The sequence below is a fragment of the Balaenoptera acutorostrata genome, chromosome 1 (assembly GCF_949987535.1).
Source record: "Balaenoptera acutorostrata chromosome 1, mBalAcu1.1, whole genome shotgun sequence".
Lineage (NCBI taxonomy): Eukaryota > Metazoa > Chordata > Mammalia > Artiodactyla > Balaenopteridae > Balaenoptera > Balaenoptera acutorostrata.
Window position 1 is genome coordinate 57,892,026 of NC_080064.1, and position 21,169 is coordinate 57,913,194.

At 39.0% G+C, this 21,169-nt stretch overlaps 1 protein-coding gene across 17 annotated transcripts in view; it reads left to right on the forward strand.

Moving 5' to 3' along the window:
* SGIP1 (SH3GL interacting endocytic adaptor 1) overlaps positions 1–21,169 on the forward strand; it is a 224,863-nt gene that overhangs the window by 108,102 nt on the left and 95,592 nt on the right. For all 17 annotated transcript variants that reach the window (XM_057530639.1, XM_057530689.1, XM_057530695.1 and 14 more), the window contains 3 exons: positions 2,179–2,235; positions 5,828–5,882; positions 6,584–6,759. In XM_057530639.1, coding sequence (XP_057386622.1) covers positions 2,179–2,235; positions 5,828–5,882; positions 6,584–6,759 — 288 coding nt within the window. The remainder of the gene's footprint in view (positions 1–2,178; positions 2,236–5,827; positions 5,883–6,583; positions 6,760–21,169) is intronic.

Sequence of the window (21,169 nt, forward strand, 5' to 3'; positions counted from 1 at the left end):
TATAGGCTTTGCTTTCTCTTTATCTCAATCTTCCATTGGTTTCCATGGAAACTGGGAAGTTTTCACTCACCCCAGATCTAGAAAATTCAAAAAAATCGAGGAAATTTTTTACTCATAATGTCGGATATATGTTGTCAGGAAAGAAACATACACACACATATATTTATTTTGTTTTTGTTTAGCTGAACATATCAACTATCTTGGTTTTGAAAGACTTTGATTATGGAGATGAGCTTATCATGGAAGCAAACAACTGTAGAACTTTGAAAATTTTGAACTCAGTAGTTTATCTACTCTCTTTAGTTTTTAGATAACAATTCTTTGTATTGAAGAATTGTTTGATAACGAAAAGGTCTCTTAATAGTACTATACTGATCACAAAATTCATCAGTTTAGTTCTTTGGGATCAGCTTAGTTTATTTGATTTCTCATTATTATACATTACATTTGTATTTTGAATTTATTGTACATGCTATCTAAGAAGGATTTGGAGAATTTTGCAAAGAAGACATATGCAAACAGATTGGTAAAGTAGAAATTTTAAAAGAAAGCAAATATGACAAAAAGAAAATAGGAACCATGCCCATTCACTATGAGAGAGATTTTTTTTTTATTATTAGACGGCACATTATTTAATGGACCATGTCCTCAAAAGCAGCTTCATAGCTTATACAGGTGCAGAGTTGATGTGGCAGGTTTTTAAAGCAACCTTTGTTCAAAGAAGAAAGAATGTCATTGAAGCACTAATTCAATGAAGGCAATTCTGTGAGAAGGTTAAAATGATGTAGTCTGACAAAGTACATAATCTTTGTCAGGAGCAAGACACAGACGAAGAGGGGTACCAGCCCTGTATTCTGGGACGCTGGTTGGTGGAGGTGGGGCAGAGTTGGTGCATTTGTAAATTCCAGTGCAGTATTAGTGTATAGGAAGAGAGAGGAAGATAATGAACACATTATTCCCTAGGCACTTCACCCTTACTAAACTACTGTTAGTAGTAGAGTGCCCAGTCAACGTGCAGTAAGTATTACTCAGTGATGATGGTTACTAGGTTACCTCTGATTTGGTTTTCTAGTGATCCTATATGCATAGATGCAAAGCTTTCTTCTCCTACCTATTTGTCAAATTAAGTGTCAGCTGTTCACATTTTATTTCAACTGGCCTTCATTTGTGACTGCAAAATTACATGTCCTGTCCTCAAGCCTCGTATGTCATGTCAGCATCTGATGCGTGTTGTTGTGAGATCTGTGAGTGCTCTGTGACACACTGTTTCCCCACGTGCTAACTACAGGAATGTTGTTGAATGGACTGTCCATTACCAACCTCATTTGTGTTTTTGTCCTTTGCTCACAAGAAGTAGAGAATCCCAGGAATTTCAATTTGGATGATACCACATCCTTGCTCAAGTTCTTGTGGCCATACATGTCATGGTTGTACTAGGGGCCAAAACAGAACTTGAAGACAATCCTGAGAGAACAATGCTAATACCCAGTCACCTGTAATGATGTGTGCTCATGGAGGCTTAGGATGCATGGATGATAGAAAGCCACTCTTAATCCTCAAATTCTATATTAATAATTTGGTAAGAAAAGCCCCTTGAAAAGAATATCAGCACTATTTTTAATACTTACAAGCTGAGTTAACTAATTTGGAGCTGATTTCCTTTATATTCTGTCAAGGGGGTGGTTAGGAAAAAGTTGAGTCAGTGTCAGTAAAGTTAAAAGAAGACGAGTTAATGACTTGGATGAATCCTCTTTGGATCTGTTGGAACTAATTGTATATGAGAGTAATGTAGAAGTCAAAATGTTTCCATTTAAATATGTATATACATCTGGGTATATCCCCTAAGGTATAGAGGATTAAATTATAACGTAGGTGCTGCTGACTCTTCAGTAATTGAATAAAATTTGAACAGCTAGTTGTTAATATCTCTATGCTCAGGTATCCTACAGTCTTTTGTGAAATAAGTGTGTAAGTTCTTTTATGCAGTGTCACAGCAGCTCAATTTACCATTCAGTTACACCAATGTTGCTGCTTAATAGGCTGCTCGAATTTGTCTTTCTAGTGTTGCATTCTGATAGCTCTTGCTAAATACAGATAAGAGCGAAGTGTTCTTTGTTCCTTTTTTTTTTTTTTCGTTCAATTGTTTCTCTTCTAAACGTATTTTCAAATTTGTTACAGAAGAAGAGCAATGGGGCACCAAATGGATTTTATGCGGAAATTGATTGGGAAAGATACGTGAGTATCAGAAGATTGTTTGTCTTTATAAATATTTCAGAATGTGAAAACGAGTCGAGGCATTCTTGTATTTAAAATAGGACACAGAAATAAGTGAAGCATCTCATTAGGAAGTGCCGGCACCGTTAGCATGGTATAGCGGTTAAGAGCACTAGAGTCTATTAGACCTGGGTTCAAGACCTGGCCCCTCCATATATCACCTATGTGTGGCTTTGGTTATTTGCTGGCCAGCAAAAATGAAGTCAGTAGTTATTTTATAGCACTGTTGCGAGGAATCATTGAGCTAATTATTTGCAGAATATTTCAGTAGGCTGCCTAGCCTGTAATATGTGTTCAAAAAATGCTTTTTAAAATATTAACTCCAGATGTTTCAGTCCTGGTTATATTTCTAAGCAGCTTTGAGTATTGGGCCTTGATTTCATAATGTCCTAGTCCATTCGGGCGGCTCTAACAAAAATACTAAAAATTGAATGGCTTGTAAACAACAGATATTTATTTCTAACAGTTCTGGAGCCTGGAAGTCCAAGATCATGGTACCAGCAGATTTGGTGTCTGGTTGAGTGCCCACTTTCTGGTTCATAGGAGGCACCTTCTAGCTGTAACCTCACTGGGGTCTTTTTTTTAGAAGGTCACTAACCCCAACCATGAGGACTCCTGCCTCGTGACCTAATCACCTCCAAAGGCCCCACCTCCTAATGCCATCACCTTGGGGTTTGGATTTCAATATATAAGTTTGGGGGGAATACAAACCTTCATACCATAGCTCATGATAATTATTATAGCCTCGTGGTACAGATTTCTCACAGGTCAAATGACAATCACTTGTTGCTTCTCAAGGAGCGAAGGTGAATCCCAGCTGAGACGTAAACTCTCCTCATAATTCCCCCAGAAAGCAATTAACCTCATCACCACACCCTTCACCAACCACAACAGAATGGACACAATGGCTCTTAGATTTCTAATCATAGAAAACGTGTAGCCATATTCACATCCAAAATCATTTCTATTGCATAGTAAGTGCCCAAATTCACAATCCCTACAAAATGCCTTTGTACTTATACCTTAGGTGACTGTCTGGCCCAGCCTCCCCTTTCATAAGAATTAAGCTTTATGTTAATGCTTTTGCACATTTGTTAATAAGAAGAATTTCATTTTTATAGTAACTACCACCATTTATAATATTATATGCTACTGAATTCTTACCACCTTAGAAGGTAAATACTACATTATCTGCATTTTAGAGAAAAGAAAACTGAAGCTCAGAAAGGGTAAATTCTTCATGCCACCCGTGCAGTCCAAAACATGTCATTCTGTCAACCTCATTACCTGGTCCTCTCTTATATTTGTTTCCCAGGATTGAGATCTTTTGATATTTTTAGCAGTTTAATTCCCTAGATCTATGATAGCCCTTATGTTATCCTACATCCAGATTGTTCACAAATAATGTTATAAGGGAAGTTACTAAAGATATTAAGGAAGGATGATTTCTTTTCTCAAAATTAACACTTTTTCACCCAGAAAGATTTTTGTTATGTTTTGTAGAATTCTTTAATACACAGGAATGGGATACTCTAAGCAAACAAGAAGCACGATAATTAAAATACGAAATTACTCATCAAGTACTTCTGCTACCCCATCTAAACTCTAAACCCTAGTGCTGTCCCTGTCAACATGTAAGTGTTTAAATGAAGCAGAATTTCCCTCGAATTTGCTTAGTCCTAAAAAATACTTGGGTCACAGGAATTGTGTTTGTAATTATACACTAGACTCCACTTTCTCTAAGTAATAATAAAGGTTTTATTCTTCATAGATTATATCATCGTGTTTTTGGCAAGGAAGGCCTAGGGAAGGATGTGGCCTTCAGGCAAAGCCCTAAAGTTTAAGTAGGGTTTAACTGACTGCACATTTGAGGGAGGAGACTTCCAGGCAGGGAGAAGGACATTTATGAGGACCCTGAAGTGGGAAAGAGCTTGCAGCAATCAAATCATAAACATTAATAATGGGAAGAAGGCCTTGTGAGAATCAGGCAGGGCCTTGTGGGCTACACAGTGGTGCTGACTATTATTCTAAGTGCAGTGATAAGCCAGGGACAGGTTTTTAGCAGGAAAGTAACCTTAATACACTTGCATTTTAAAAGTAGCTTTGAGTACTGTAAGGACAGAGGGAGAAAATAAATGCCCAATAAATGGCAGCTTTTCCATGGCGTTCAGGCCCTCTTCTCTCTCCATGGTCATGGTATGTCTTTTGCTTCAGTGACTCCAAAATCTCTCTCTCCAGCTCTGTCTTCTTTACTTCCAGGCCTATGACCTCAACTTCAAGAGGCTGCCCTTGAACTCTGTACCCTTTTCCTCTCTCAGGCATAGAGTTGAGCCTCAAAATACCTGGGATCAAGGCCCAGGTCTACCATTTGCTGGGTGTGTTTCCTTGAGAAATGGCATCTAATTCCTCTTAGTTTCCTCCTTGGTGAATGGGATAATTCTTTCTGCATATGACTGTTATGAAGGGTCAGTAATATAAAGCGTGGGTCACAGTACTTATCATATAATAGGAACTAAAATATGATAACTCTAATCTCAGTCATGCAAACTATCTTTTATCTTTCCTGTCTTTTTCCTAAAAATGTTACTTGCCTTCTGTTAGAATGAGTTCAGCCAGGAGTACTCCCGGATTTGAGGATAGCAATCTTGGAGTCTTCTTGAACCTTCCATCTTCTTTTTCTCCTATGACCGGTCTGTTACTAAGAACTAACAATTTGTCCTTCCAAATGTCCTTGATTCATCCCTTCCCACCACCAACAACTTGGTCGTTTACTTAGCACATCTCACCTGAATTGATGCAAGCATCTTGAATTAGTTTTCCTTTCTCCAGTTTCTTCTGTCCCCAATATATCCTGAAGCATATTTCCGATACCTTAAGATTCTGCTTGCAGCGTGTCCTCCCTTAATTGAGAAGCTGCAGTAGCCATATCAAGTCCAGACTCTTCCCCCAGCATGTTGCCCCCCAGCCCCCAGCCGTGGTCTCCCACCATACAGCTTCCTTTCCAGTCCTGTCATTGTCACCCTTGCCTCTCCCTTTCCCCACGGGAATCATACTGTCCATTCCTGCCTTGGTGTCTCGGTACAGGCTCTTCCTCACCACTGACTCCCCTCTCCTCTCCATCTGGCCCGAAAGGCACACACAGACTCCCTAATTCTCCCAAACCTCACAAATTTCCTCTCCTTTCAAACTCCTATCACTGATGTTTCGTGTTTCGCATTGTTTTGAACTTTTGCTTACCAGGATACAGACGAAAGATAATTTGCATTTTGTATCCCTGCCATGTTGCTCAGCATAGCCTTTGGCTTACAGGAAATGCATGATAAATTCTGTTTGAATGTTTTCTTTCGTTGACAGTTGATTCCTAGTTTATTTTACCAATAGGAAGACTCTCCAAATATCCGTGAGTAAATATCTAAACATATAGGGCCCAGCACTCACCTCCAAAACAAGAGACAAGTCTATATCCTTAACTGGAAGACTCTTGAAGGAAAATGAATAATTCCTTTATCATTGTCAGGATAATAATTGCTTAATGTGCACTTGTATTTTATAGAACTCGCCTGAGCTGGATGAAGAAGGCTACAGCATCAGACCTGAGGAACCCGGCTATATCCTTTCTTTATATTTTCATTTGCATTTGCATTTGCTCTCAGCAGGGTGATAAATTTTGTATTGAAAAGGTGCCGAAACCCAAGTTCCTCAAGTCCTGTTGTCCCTCGTATTAGAGATGAATAAACAGCACAGAGAACATCCTGATCACTAACAAGCAGACATTTAGCCTTGCTCTATTCATAGAAAAGAGAGAGGAGAAGGAGAAAAATTGTGCTGAAAAACAGTTGTACAAATTGTGGGTACTGGGTTGTCTGCTGAAATCTGATATGACAACGCTACTAATGGTGGCTGGAAAATAGCTCTGACTTGTGCTTTGCCTGCAAACCATCTCTGGTCAGAGCAGGTCACACTCTGAAGCAGTTAAAGTCATCACAAATCGTCAGTAGAGTGGCCTTCCTGTCTCCACAGTAAGAGGAAGTTCCCGTGGGCCTGTCACTGTGTGTGCTGAGTGTGACAAAAATGGCCAACTTTGTAACCATTGCTCCTTGAAATTCACCATCCTTAATCCTGCTCCAAGGAAAGGTGAATAAATTGTAACTCTTTCCTGCTTTACCCTTTGATTTTTGTTTGTTTTGCTTTGATTTTCTACCATCTAAGGATACTTCTGCTGCCTCTATGTGCAATCACTCATGTCTTTTATACTCATCATTGCCTCCCAGTAGAAAAAAAGAGTTACGTATCTTTAACTGTGTTTTACCTACCAAAGGAAAGCACTTTTATTCTTCAAGCGAATCAGAAGAGGAAGAAGAATCACACAAGAAGTTTAATATCAAGATTAAGCCATTGCAAGCTAAAGACATCCTTAAGAACGCTGCAACTGTAGATGAACTGAAGGCATCAATAGGCAACATTGCACTTTCCCCATCACCAGTGGTGAGTGGTTTTTATTTCAAGCTTTGGTGAGGTTGGACAGAGAGCTGTGCTCTGCCCATACATGTTAAGTTGTTCAGAAACTTAAACTGAAGGCTGCATATGGTCACCATTTTATGAAGTCTATAAACCTGAACCAGCTCGTTCTAGCCATGGAAAGTTATGCTCATTTTATATTGCAGTTTCTGTGCTTTTCAAAATGGTAAAAATGCACGGGATCACATTTCTTTTTGACGTTTTCCTGCAAGCATTTTTCAAAGAAGGATAAAATAACATAAAGATTATCCAGACTTACTCCTGAAACAATTAAAAACAATATGAAGTTTACTAACAGCGATTTTTAAAAACACATCTTAATGTCGTCTTTTATGATGTAACACATAAAAACTCATGGAAAGAAGACCAAGAAAATTGCTTTTTTTTAGGAAAATAAAAACCCTTTTCATTGCTAATGCTTCAAAAAGAAATATTAATCTAACATCATAGATCATAGTCTAAAAAGATATTAAAACTCATAAGCTTCATTATATTTTATTATCAAATTGTCTTAAATAATCTCATCATTTAGGCACCTCAGATACAGGTATGCCTTATTTATATTAATCAAATTCGTATTTCTCTACAAGTTGTACTTCCTTCTCCAATTCTCATCTACTAAATTTCTCTAATTGCTGCATTTTGAGTTCCAACATTTACAGTGTTTTCTCTGTAGTATTTGATAAATGCTGCAATTGTTTTCTAAAAATAGCTGTGAAGAGCAGATGAAGGCCCTCATACTAGGAGCTAATATGTTCTTGGCTTCTTGGCATCTTCTTTAGAGAAATGTGCTCTCCCTGCAGCATTTCCCATGAACGAGGTAGTTAAGAAATGCTGAACCATTTTTGAGATGCTTCTGGAATATCTCGACTAACCTTTCTAAAGGAGTTGTAATCACCCATCCTTTGGGAATAAATGTTTGCCTGCCTGGGATGAATAAAGTCTATAAAGATGCCTTCTTTAGTGCTTAGTGCTTAGTGCTTATAATGGCCTTTACCACTATGGTTAGAGTCAACTAACATGATTTCTAATAGTAGTCAACCACAGCAAATGATATTTCAGGTAATTTTTAATCATATACCCACTTGCCATCTTAAGATGTTTTCTTGAAAAGGGAGGCATAACATGTATTCGTTTTCTTTCCCTTCTGCCATGGAGGGTACAGATTTTAAATTCACATGTTGGTCTACAATACAGGTGATTTCTAGTAATTGGGGCATTTTAACTGTACACACTTTCACTTTTCAGTTAACATCTTTCAAGTCGTTTTTTACTTACTAAATCCTTTTTTATCAATTGTAAAAGTTTATTTCAATGCCTGAAACCAGTTTTTATCCACTTCTCTATAGAGTGTAATAAACTTGTTGGTCATTTGAAAGCTACCAGGATAAGTGTAAGAAGGCAAGTTCATGGGATTCAGTGAACAAATTTCTGTGAAAGAAAACTTATTAGAACGATCCCAGACACGTGGGATATATTTGCTGAAAGCTAGTTGAATCTTGGAAAGGAGAAGTCCCTTCTATCAAAAGGAAAATATGCCTGCCCAAGTCATTCCTCCAACCAGATAATGAGGGTACAGCAAGGACAGTGGTTGTCACTCTGAGCTCTTCCCAACACCAGTTTTTAAAGTGATATATTGACATGATGTGGCTGAGACTGACAAAAAGATGTTAGGGAGTCAATGTTAAAACTAGATGGAGACACCCAGAGAAGTAATCCCAGGGTTAGGCAATTCCTGCAGACCTGCAGCCCCACAAACCAAGGGATTCCCCCCCCCCCACTACTGCCTCCACACTCCCAGCTGGTTCCCTCTAATGTGAGAACCTGGCTCTCTCATTACTATGATTCCCAAAGAGTTGTGATTTTTGACATTTACTGTAAGAAAATGAGCTGTGATTGTTGCTTTAGGGAAAGGTAGGCACGTTTCTGGATAAACATAAGTGTAAAGAGAGATTGGACTGAAAACATATTCTTGGCTTTAGAATCCATACCCTCTTCTAGATAACCCATAACCAAATATAGGTATATTTCACAGATGACATAGGTAGAACTTTATCTCCAGAACTGGATAAATAGAAATAACCTTCTGAAATCCAGTTAGTGCCATGATAAAAATGAGGAATGCTTTGTACAGCTTTAGATGTTTCCAGCCAAGCAATCACGCGTTCACACATCTACACTTAATTCAGGTACAAAAAGAGAAATAGGACCTACACCAGTTAATGATATATCAGAATATTTCATTTAGGCTATGGTTCTTATGCTACAAAAGCATCAATTGTTACACTACTAGAAATAAAGAAAATTCCAAATGGTAAGCTACTCATAACAATGTCTTATGTTGAATTTCTGATTTCTATTTCTTTTGAAGAATTTTAAGATAAAGTTGTGTTTCACTTGTTCTTTTCATCTATCTGTGAATATGTATTAATGAATTGTAACCCATTTGATATCTCTTATCATGAATTGATTTTCATTTTATTTGGGTAGCTTTCCTGTATACACATCATGGTCAAATGACTCGATAAATGAATGAAATGAATGAATGGATGGATGAATGTGTCATATATGTCTATGTGTATATACAGTATAAACAAACCTATCTGAAAATTACTCCTCCCCAAAACAAAGCTTCAGCAACATAGAAAATCAGGGTTTTAACTGCTGGCAAAAATCCTACTCTACAGACAAATAAACATAATTCCAGTCCAGATCTCACCTGGGCCCTTGATTTTTATATAGAAATCAAGTATAATATGGGCCAGGACAAGGCCAATCACCAAAAAAGAAGACAGGAGGATGCAGAGTTCAACTCACAGGCAAAAGATGTTAATTTCTATTCTTATCATGCTGTGGTCTCCTAGTAAGATATCATGCTGATATGGTAAAGAAGGAAAATCACCCAGGTTTTAGTTTAGTTTTAGTTGTTGATTTGGGATCTGTATGAGTTAGAGTATTGGTAGAGCTGCTTTAACAGAAACCAAAATAGTCATGGCTTTAAAAAAATGGATGGTTTATTTCTATCCCACAAAAGAGTCAAAGCTGGTAGGCAGTCCAGATGGGTAATAGAGTCTTGCTCCAGGGGTCATTCAAGAACCCAGGAACTTTCTGTATTATTGCTCTACCTTTTCAAGGATGCTTGGTGCCTTACCACCATGAAACACCTCCATGTTCCAGCCTTGGGATGGAGGAAAGAGAAAATAAAAGGCAAGTGGTTTCTTTTAAGTGTTTAATTCAGAAGTTGTACCCATCACTGCCCCCCAGATCCCATTGGCCATAATTTAGTCATATGGCCATATTAGCTGGAAGGGAGTCTGGGAAATGTAGTCTTTGGCTGGATACACACATAACCAGCTAAAATTCAGGGTTCTGTTACTAAAAGATAAAGGAGTGAATGGATATTGGTAGATATTGACACAGTTTCTGTGCCACTATATCTTAAATAATCTCAGATAAATTTGGGGAGTGATTGGAAAATGGGATTTCCCCCCATCTATCTTAAAATTATTCCCAGAACCTATTGAAACTAGGAAATTTCCTTTTAGAGAATTCTAATCACTAATTTCTAAATACCAGTTATGTTATGCTATGTGCTAACCAGCAGAAGGATGAAAAGAAACAAATTTAAATAAAATACCAACTTATTTGGTTGATAGAGACGCCTCCAACAGTAATAGTGCTCCTTCTGTCTTACAAAGTTCACTGCTTTTTGAGGAAGGCTGTTTCATTGTTGAAAGAAATTTATTAAACCCAAATGCTGTCTCTGTGTAACTTTTGTTCATGGTATAGTTGTGCTCTTTGGAGGATGAAAAAAGGACAGAGTCCCTCCTTTTCTCAACAGGTTTTCCGTGCAGCATGCTGACTCCAAGTTTAGTGTGCAGGATGTTGGGCTCAATACCTGTGGGGTAGGGTGGGCAGAGGGAGAAGTTAAGCTGTTTTGCACATCCAACAACACCCTAAGCTAATCCCATGGGCAACTTGTGAGCTAGAATGACCCTTCCGGGTTGTCCTGGGTTTAGCTGAGATCGATAACCTTTATACTGCTAGCGCTCCAATATGGGCAGGCTAAGAAGGGGCACGACCTTCGCCAAGGTGGCTCTCTGCAGCTGAGTCAGATCCTGAAGTGTTGACAGTTGAAGGCTGTCTGCCAACAGCACTCCTAATAGCTGTGGGAGAAACCCTTCTGAAGACAAATCTGCATGGCACATTTTGGCCCCTCTTGTTACCACATTCTTTTCCAAGTGCTTTCTGGCCATTTGTATAAATAATTTCTTCTAGAATCTTGGGTTAATAGGAGGTAGCCGCATAATAATAGCCAGGTCTGCCATGTTCTACCTGTGTAACCTTAGATAAGCCCCATAATTCTTCTGAGCTTCTATTTCCTTTTCTGTAAAGTGAGGATAATAATGGTCCTTATGGAATTTTTCTGTAGATTATGGCTGGTCTCTGGCAGGATCAAATCTTCTTTGATTTTTTGTTCCCTGTGCTTAGCACAGTAAATGGCATGCATTGGGCATACAGATAGTTGTTCAATAAATGAGTGAAGGAAGAAAGCACACAGAATATCCTAGTAACAGTACCTGATGCGTACATAGTACTTTGCAGTTGTTTGTTTCTTTATTACTGGTTGTATTGTTCAGGGTTCTCCAGAGAAACAGAACTAACAGGATATATGTATGTATGTGTATAGATAGATGAGAGAGAGAGAGAGAGAGAGAGATGATAGATGATAGATTTATTATAAGAAATTGGCTTCACGTGATTATGGAGGCTGAGAAGTCCCACAACATGCTGTCCACAAACTAGAGACCCAGGAAAGCTGGTGGAATAATTCAATCTGAGCCTCAAGCCTGAGAGCCAGAAGACTTGATGGTGCAAATTCCAGTCTGAGGGCAGAAGATGACAAGGTGTGTCCCAGCACAAACAATGAGGCAGAAAAGGGGAGTGAATTCCTCCTTCCTCCACCTCTTTTCTATTCAGACCCTCAATAGATTAGATAATGCTGACCCACATAGGGGAGGGTCACCAGTTCAAATGCTAATCTTATGTGGAAACACCCTCACAACACACTCAGAAATAATGTTTAATCTGGGTACCTGATAGCCAATCAAGTTGACACATAAAATTAACCATCACACTAGTATGTATGTAGGTATGTATGTATGTATATATGTATTTATCTGTATTTGTATATACGTATTTTTTAATCTAACTCTTGACCCTTTATTGAGAGTCATGGCTTTGCTCCCCCATTTCTAGTCCCCTGCCCTAAAAGCATTCTGTCTTGTCATATCCTGGATTATAATGTATCTCAAGTCTTGAATTCAGTTAGAGGTTTGGGCAGTCTCTTGCCTATCTTAGACTTTAATTTTGAACCAAATCTCCACCTTTTAGAGGAACTACTTTTAAATCAATTTTTTCCATACTAGACATTTGTGATTGATATTTCTTTAAACACAAATAGAAACTTTGTACTTAACCCCTGAAGGACCTAGCATACAGTGCCAGCTTATCTTACAGGAAAGATATTAGAATCTGATACACCTGAACTCAACCTCTTGCAAACTTAGGCAAGTTTCTTAAACCTATTTGAGTCTCAGTTTCTTCACGTCTAAAATGGGAATAAATGAACACCTACCTTACACGGTAGTCCATCTCTTTCTGCTAATAAAATGTAAAGATCTTTCCTTTAAAGGAGAAGATAGAAGCAGAGATATGAGATAAAGAGTTCTGCTATCTGCTTCCCTTGGTACCACACTCCTTACATTCAGGGTAGAAGCAAACCTCTATTATATCTTCCACAAGTGGTTTTGTCCTTAAAAAGTAAAAATTTCTCAAAGGGGCTAAATAAATTAACGGGTGCAAGATTGGACTATAAAGAAATATGCCCTTATAAAAACAACAAAATGAAAATTCAATACACAGTGGAATACCATTAATTCCCTTTAAGATAATTTGAGGGAGATACAAATAGACACTTATTCCAATGATGTCACAATTACTCAAACAACTGGGCCCTGCCTCTTCCCTGGGGTTGCTTTGCGCAAGTTACAAAACCTGAGTCATGGTTTCTTCATTAGTAGGTGAAGGTAACTCCCGTACCTACTTCACAGGGCTATTGTAAGGGTGGCATGAGTTAATATAGAAAGCACTCTGATGCTACGTTCAGGGATTATTTGATTGTTCTTGTTAGAATTGTCTGCAGAGCCTGGGGCATATTTTTAAGAATATCGTTAGTGGTGATAAATCAGGAAACCCAAATGACCAAAAGTCATTTAGAGCCAAGACCAGTAATTACTCTGAGTATCAAACTGGGAAAATGTGTTAATAAAATAACTTATTTTGTGATGCCTGTGGATTGGTTTTGAAGCTCATTCCAGAAGCATTCCTGTTTTAGCATTCCTAATTTTGTTTTAACAAAATCCCTTGAATAAGTGTGGTGCTTCTTCAGGAGACCGTACTGAAGGCTAGCATTCCCAATGGGATCCTACATTGTGCATCCCCACCAAATTTATTTCATGGAGAAATGACATCATTTTCCAGCCCTCTTCGAATCAATTCACCAAATATTTGGTAAGCACCTTCTACGTAGCAGGCACTGAGAGCTAGCATCAGAAATATTGGACACACTTTGTCCAACCTTCGTGCTAACTAACTACAAGCTTATCAGAAAACAATGTATAGCTGATGTCACAAGCAGCACACAGAGGTTGAACTTCCCCTTGTGGTCCAAACACCTGCCTGTCTTCACTCAGTCCTGATTGAATATGTGGACCTTCCCCTTTCAGCTTCCCCTCTGGCCTCCATTTCACAGTCACCTGACTTCCTCACCCCTCTCAGGATCTCAGAGGTAGACATCCCCGTTTCTTCCAGAACCCACAGGGACACATCTTCAGCGACGTGCGTTGCTCACTAGGTACTTTGAATCCTGTGGCTCTCATAGCTTTCCTGGAATTGAAAAGACAGATGCTATATTTTAATTCTTGGTGCAATATCATCTTTTCCTTGTGTCATGAGCTGCCGTTGATTCCTTTACTTTTGTTCTTTGGTGAGTCGAGGATCACTGCTGACTTACCTTGAGAAGTTGTCCTTAATTAGAAGCATTTAGTTCTATACTGATTACAGATTTTTGCTCTGGGATAAGTCAGAACTAAGTTTGCATTCTGGCTCTGCACTCGTTATGCACATGATCCTGGGTAAGTTACTTAAACCTTTAAGCCCCAGTCAAGGCTTAATCAGGTGTAAAATCATTTTAATAATACTATTCACCTCATAGGATCCTTATAAAAATTAAGGAAGTAGTGCATGTAAAGTACTTAGTACTTTGTAAGTATATTTATGTAAGGCCCAAAGGAGTTGCTTAGTAAATGATAGCTATTTTTAATCAGAACAATGGAGTGTGTCTCATGGTGACTACTCATAAACATCCTTAAGGCCAGAGACCACTTAGAGAACTTATGATGGCGATGGCGTTGCTGGTTGGCAGCTATGAAAATTTGCTTACTGATTGTGTTTCAGTTGCTTCACATATGTTAATTCGTTTATCCTCACAACCACCCTATGAGATAGGTACTATTATTACCCTCATTTTACAGATGAGAAAACTGAGGGATAGAAGAATTAATTAACTCACCCAAGATGTCACAGCTAGTAAGTGAAGTTGCTGAGATTTAAACTCAGAAGTTCTGGTTTCCAATTCAGAACTCTTACCCACTATATTATACTACTTTTGATGAAAGCTACTGTTTCTCTTTCCAGAGGAAAAAATTAAAATTTCATTAACTCATACAAAACATTTTACAAATAATTTCTGATTACTCACAAACCCTTTGAAGGCTATCACTATAATGGTGCTTAAAGAGCCCATGTCACTCTACATACACTCTCTCCTGTGTTCCACGTGACAAGAGAGCAAGGCTGAGCTGATAGGTCAGTCAGGCTTAATTGCTGCTGTGTCACCTTTGTTTTAAATGTTGAAGAAAGGCACCTTACTTTTATATGAGTCATATATTTCAGTTCCCCTAATCAATCAATCAGCAAGCATTTTTTTATATCGATGGTTCATTATAATAATGGTTCATGTTTTACAAAAGCTGTCATGATCAGAAAGATGTAATGAGCCAGCTACACTGTTAAGTAGGCAGGGAGATGGTGCTCACCTTATTTTACAGAAGACATCAACTCCGAAAGATCAAGAAGCAGCTGAAGTTTCAAGGTCCAGGACTTGAACTCCAGCATCTGCCTCCTTTCTGCCAAGTTAAAAACACAGTATATTTTCTCATCTACATTGAATCAGGGTCTGTGATTCAATTATTTTTAAATTCCTCTCAACTTTAATACTCTGCTGTGCATATTCTGGCCCAAGAATCTCTGTGGGAAGTGCTCTGTTTTAGGGGCAGATTGATGATATAGCAAGGGGACCAAGAAAGAGAGCACTTCTTGAAGCCCATTGGTTAAGTAGAGAGAACACAGGCTTTTGAGTCTGTATCTTATTATCTCTCTGTCCATGGGCAAGCTCCTTAACTCAGCATCTCAGTTCCCAAGTCTGTAAAATGGGAACAGTAATGCCTACCTTCTCAGGACTGATGTAAAGATGACATGAGATAATGTTGCAAAATGCCCACTTTGGTGCCTATCACCTAGGAAGGGGCTCTATAAGTATAGGTTCCCTTTTCAGCTCCATTTCTCTCTTCCTTAAGTTCAGAGACTTGTGGGAGGAAGAAAGAGAATAAAAATAGCGAGGGAGGACTTGAGCAAAGTCAAGGAGAAGAGGGCTGATAGAAATGATGAGAGAGTAGGAGTTGACCTAACCTGGCATGTGTGCTAGTGCCTCCTCTCTTTCCCCTGCAAAATTCAGTGATACAAGGAATTAAAGAATTTGACATGGAGTTATGAAGGGGCAATTAGTTTAATCTTGTTCCTGGAGATTTGCCATCCATAACGGAGTTATTTAATCAAAAAATCTGGGGAGGGGGAGATAGCTTTTAATTGGGGACAGTCTGGTGCTGTTTGCCTATTCCAGGTGGCCCCCCCACCCCCAAATTAGCCTGCCAGCAAGCAAAATCCCTGAATTTGCTGCTGCTTGGTAACACCACACCCTTTCCTGTCCTCACTTGGGCAGAAGGTTCAGCACCCCATTGAGTTCAGTAAAAACAAAGAGTCATCAGTGGGGGAGGAGAGCTCCAGTCTCCTACACACTGGCATTCGCTCCTGGTAGAAACTCTGCACTGTGCAAGGGGAGGGTAAAGATTGCGTGCATTGTGATGCTAAGCGCTTAGCCCAGACCTCCAGTGCAACGAGTTGGAGGGGAGAGGCTCAGCTTGGGTTCAACGCATCAAACATGATTTGGGTTGGGATTGGATCAGGGATGTCAAGCGTGAAGCATATAAACTGCCACTCCCCTTCCAAACCCTCAGCAGACATTGCGACTAGATCCCACATCCCAGATGTAGTCTGAGAAGCCCCCTCTAGACAAGAGCTGCAAGCAGCCTGGCCAAAATCATCTAGAGTTGGCACATGAGATGTATCTCTTTTTTTCCAGGCCTTATAGAGAAGGATAGATGGGAAGATGGGTGGGATCTTCCTTTTTCAAAATATATTCTTCTCTTTCCTGCATTATAGTAAGCCATGAGACTTATTCGCAGAAGAATTTGTTTCATATCTGATATGTGTATGTTCTTTCCTTCATTACTAACTAGTTTTTCTTAGGGAATTCTCTGTTGCTTCCATTCCCTGACATTTAAAATTAAAATATCATTTTTCCAAACCCTTATGCCCAGCCTACAATGGTAAGAAGAAATCCCTGAGCTGTTGTATGTTTTGATCTCCTTGAAAATGAGCAAAATATTAATTCAATCTGGATTGCCTCTGTTATTATTTCTCCAACTAATATTGGTTGTACCCTCTGAATACCTGGTATTTTGCTTCCCTTTGTGAGATGTAAGAGTTAGAGTTTCCTTGCATAACTGCAGATTCTTCATTGTGTTCTTCTATCTCAGACAACCTAATCTGATTGGGGGTTCCAGAAACATGAACACCAGGGTCGGAGACCTTAACCCTCAATTTCTGTTACCAGCTTAAAATCTAATTGTATGAAACAATAGACTCACAATATTGACACACATAAAAATGTTAGGATGTCCTCAACCAGAGGTAGCAAATTCTTGAATTATATGCTTTTAATCTTTTAATTACAATGCTAATTATAATCAAAAAGGCTAATTTTTCTATCTTTAAGGTCTTCTGCCTTGGTTGTGTTAGTCCTACCAGTGTAGAGTTGAATTTAAAACCATTTTTATTAGCTAATGGTGTATTTGGGGTAGAATGGGCCCTGTAAAGAAGCAATCATTTTGGAAAGTAAGTTTGTAACAGAAACATAACTTGTGAACAATTCAGCAAATGTTGGGTTAATGACAACTCATCCTGCACCCAGAAGTTATAGGTTCTTACTCCTGCCTTAATGGGGCCTTTCCTCTAGAGTCTAGGACATTGAATGGCATGTAATAGGTACTTAGAAAATACTTGTCGGCTGGGAATTCCTTGGCGGTCCAGTAGGCACTTTCACTGCCAGGGCCCCGGTTCAATCCCTGGTTGGGGAGCTAAGATCTCACAAACCACGCGCTGCAGCCAAAAACAAAACAAAACAAAACAAAATTTGTTGGTTGATTGAACAGAAGGATGCTCTTCACTGTGGGAAATATACGGAACTTGGTGTTTCACTGGGATATAAGGCAACTTATATCCCTCGCATTATTTTATAAAGAGAGAAAATTTTTTATTGTTTCCCCTTCAATTCAACCAAGTTTTTCTTCATTATCAGATGGATGATCAGTATGAACAATAACTGTTCTTCTCTTATAGAAGTTACCTGTAGGTTCTTTTCTAAAGTTTGTTAATGTGTCCTTTTCTGTGGCTGCCGGTTTTTTGTCAGAATTCTCTTCCCCTAATCCCATACATCTTAATGAGATGTCTGTTTTCTCATCTCAGATTTCAGTCACTTAGTGTCCATGACCTTGAGAATAAAGGGTAGATACTTTATTATCTTTTTACACTGTTATATTTATTTTTATACTAAAGAGTTTCTATAAATGTAGGAATAATAGTATAAAAATAAGTATAACAGTATAAGAAAAAAGGATCTATCCCTTTGTTCTTTAAAGGAGAATTTTTTTTTTTTTTAGTGCCAGAAATAATCTACAGCAATGAATGTACTTTGTAATTGTTTTAGAAAAAAAATCTTAGAGTGCGAATCACCCATATTAATTATGTCAGAAAATGTTTCCTCAAAGACTGGGGGAAATTTCGTTTCTAAACAGAATGAAGGTGAAGTTTCCTTCTGGCTCTTATATTATCTAAAGGACAGGCACTAACTGGACCTTAAGAACTACTGTTTCAAAGCAGCCACCAGCACAGCTGTGGTACAGAGCTGTACACGCCAGTCTGAGCTACTTGTCCTGACGTGGCCGACACAGAGGGAAGGCAAGATGGACTGGTCTCGTTCTGTTTTGCCCAGTTGAAACTCTCTTTCTACCTCCCAGCCCGTGTGAAACCCATCTTTATTTTATTTTGTTTTTAGCATGGTACAGGGGGAATCAAAAGAAGCTTCCAAAGAGTAATGAAAAACAACAACTGATGTCACATCCAGGCATTTTCTGGTCTTGTTTCATCTGTTTCATCAATGCCTCTTCTCAGCAACCAAGAGTGACTAGACGTCCATGCTGAGAACTCCTGCTTTGGAGCAGAGCGAAGCCAGTCTTCACAGTGGCCTTCTAAACCCTCGTGGTGGGGACACCACGACCCCAGACTAACACCTGCCACTCTTCCTTCTCACTACACCCCTCCCGGCTCTCTGGCTGTGCCCTCTTCCTCTAGATACTGGCACTGCCACCGCCCTCTCAACTTCCGGTGCTTGTTCAAGTCACCTTCTCAGTGAGGCCTCTCCTGACCACCTTATTTAAAATCACAAAACTCTCTACCCTGGTATTCCCAAACCCTTATAACTTTTCTACTTTTTAAAATTGCATTTATCGTCTTCTAAAATACTAAATACTTTGCTTACTTATTATATTTATTATTTATTATCTATCTCCTCCCCTGCCCCCCAAAAAGCTCATTGAAGTTTTTTGTTTGTTGTTCCTATTGTTTTGTTCACCAAGGTACCAAGAATAGTGTCTGGTCTTTATTAGGTACCCAATAAATATCAGTTAATGGTTTAATAAATGAATAAATAATCCTTTTGCTCCTTGTGAATACCTGACTATTCATACATAACTGATAGGAAGTGGTTATATCTATAAAAAATCTCATTAGCTAAAATATAAAGACTCAAAATATAGCTATCCTATTTTTAAGGTTAAACAATTGTGGACTCTTAAAAAGCTTCTAAATTAGATCTGGCTTTTTGTGTCTTGATCCCTCTCTATGAAACTTGATGCCAAAAATTCCCATGGCAGCTCAGTTCCTTGTTCAGAGGACAGGGGTAAATTTAGAGCACAAAATCTCCATGTAAGGATCATTGAAACTCTGGTGTATATTTTCTCTATTCACCTCAGTTAGCTTTGGTCTGGGTCTCCAACAGAATTCAGTTTTAAATGCTGCAGATTTCTAGCCCTTCATGCAGAATGAAGGCTTCAACAAGCCCTACCTTGAATGACTACTTGCATTAGAAAGTGATTTAGGATAATGCAGCCAGAGAGAGACTCCATCCGCAGAGGGCAGGGGTCTGTGTGCTCCTTGGAAAGCTTCCTTGATCATAAGGATGAGCTACCTTTCAACAAGGCTTGCAAATTGGAGAATTATATTATCTCAGGCCATAGGGCAGGAACATCCCTGCACTTAGAGACAGTGGTTATATTTTAGGTATATATATTGTTCAGTCCAAAAATTCACTGTTTCTGTGAACACGAGTACCTGGAGGTATACATCTCTTTTGTGTTTCTTTTATTATCTTTTCCATAATTAAAAATCACTCTGATGTTATTAGTTCATTTTATTTATTTATTTTTTAAATTATTATTTATTCATTTTTGGCTGTGTTGGGTCTTCGTTTTTCTGTGCGAGGACTTTCTCCAGTTGCAGCAAGCGGGGGCCACTCTTCACCGCGGTGCGCGGGCCTCTCACTATCCCGGCCTCCCTTGTTGCGGAGCATAGGCTCCAGACGCGCAGGCTCAGTAATTGTGGCTCACGGGCCTAGTTGCTCCGCGGCATGTGGGATCTTCCCAGACCAGGGCTCGAACCCGTGTCCCCTGCATCGGCAGGCAGATTCTCAACCGCTGCGCCACCAGGGAAGCCCTATTAGTTCATTTTAAATCAAGAAATATCTTTGCTTTAGCCAAAGGAGAATTGTTTTGTCATGTTTTATCTTTGGTTGTTTAACATTCTGAAGAAACCCTTAAGCCAAGCGGCCATAGCCTAGGTGTTGATAGCTGCTAACAATTAAAACAACATATTGAATAAAGATGGTTTAATCATCATCTAGCCTGGAATGGGCAGGAGGGGAGGGCCCTTATCACTCATGTGTTCATGTTTATTCTTCTGATTCTAATTTAATAAAATGCACTTAATTCTAGAAAGAGGCTGAGAAATTTACCTATAAAATCAGAGTTTAATTCTAAGATCTGACACCATGCCTAAAAATACAAGCTCACTCTCTGAAAAGTTCATTCCCTGTGACCTGCTATGATAGACAGGCATGACCTATTTAACTCCTTCCATTGGAAAAATCCAAGATTATTTTCCAGGCTCTGTGATCTGCAAGCTATTAGCTCTGCTGTTTCTAAATCCCAGTGCTGATAAGGGCCAGGGGAATTGGGCTGGGCTATGAGCCCACCCCTGCCCAGGCTTTCTGGAGTTAGACAAGCTGGGATCTAGTCCCACTCTCATCCTTTGTAACCACGTGACCTTGGAACGCAACCGAGCTTCCTTTTCCTCACTGGTAAATTAGAAATAATAATGACACCAACCTCATAAGGTAAAACAATAATAGTAAATTCTCAGTGAATGTAACCTGTCACTATCCTCCATATCTTTTAATCCTCACAACTGTTCTATAAGATAGCAATCATCCCTACTTTACAAACTATGGAACTGAGGAACAGTATGTCTTGCGCAAAAGCAAGCAGAAAATAAGGGGTTAAGCTAATTTGAATATATAAAAACTTTTGCACTTCCTTCCATGACAACTTCTTTGAAGCTATTTGATTTTAACCCCCAAATTCTTTCTGTTTGTAAATCGAGGACCTGGACCTTAATAATTTTCATTTTTCTGTGCTACTTAGCAAGGGCCTGGGTCTGAAAGCAGCACCTAGGATGTGGGCCCTATCTTGATCCTCAGTTATGCTGAAACACTAGTTTTCTTTTTGCTATAGGAGAACATTGA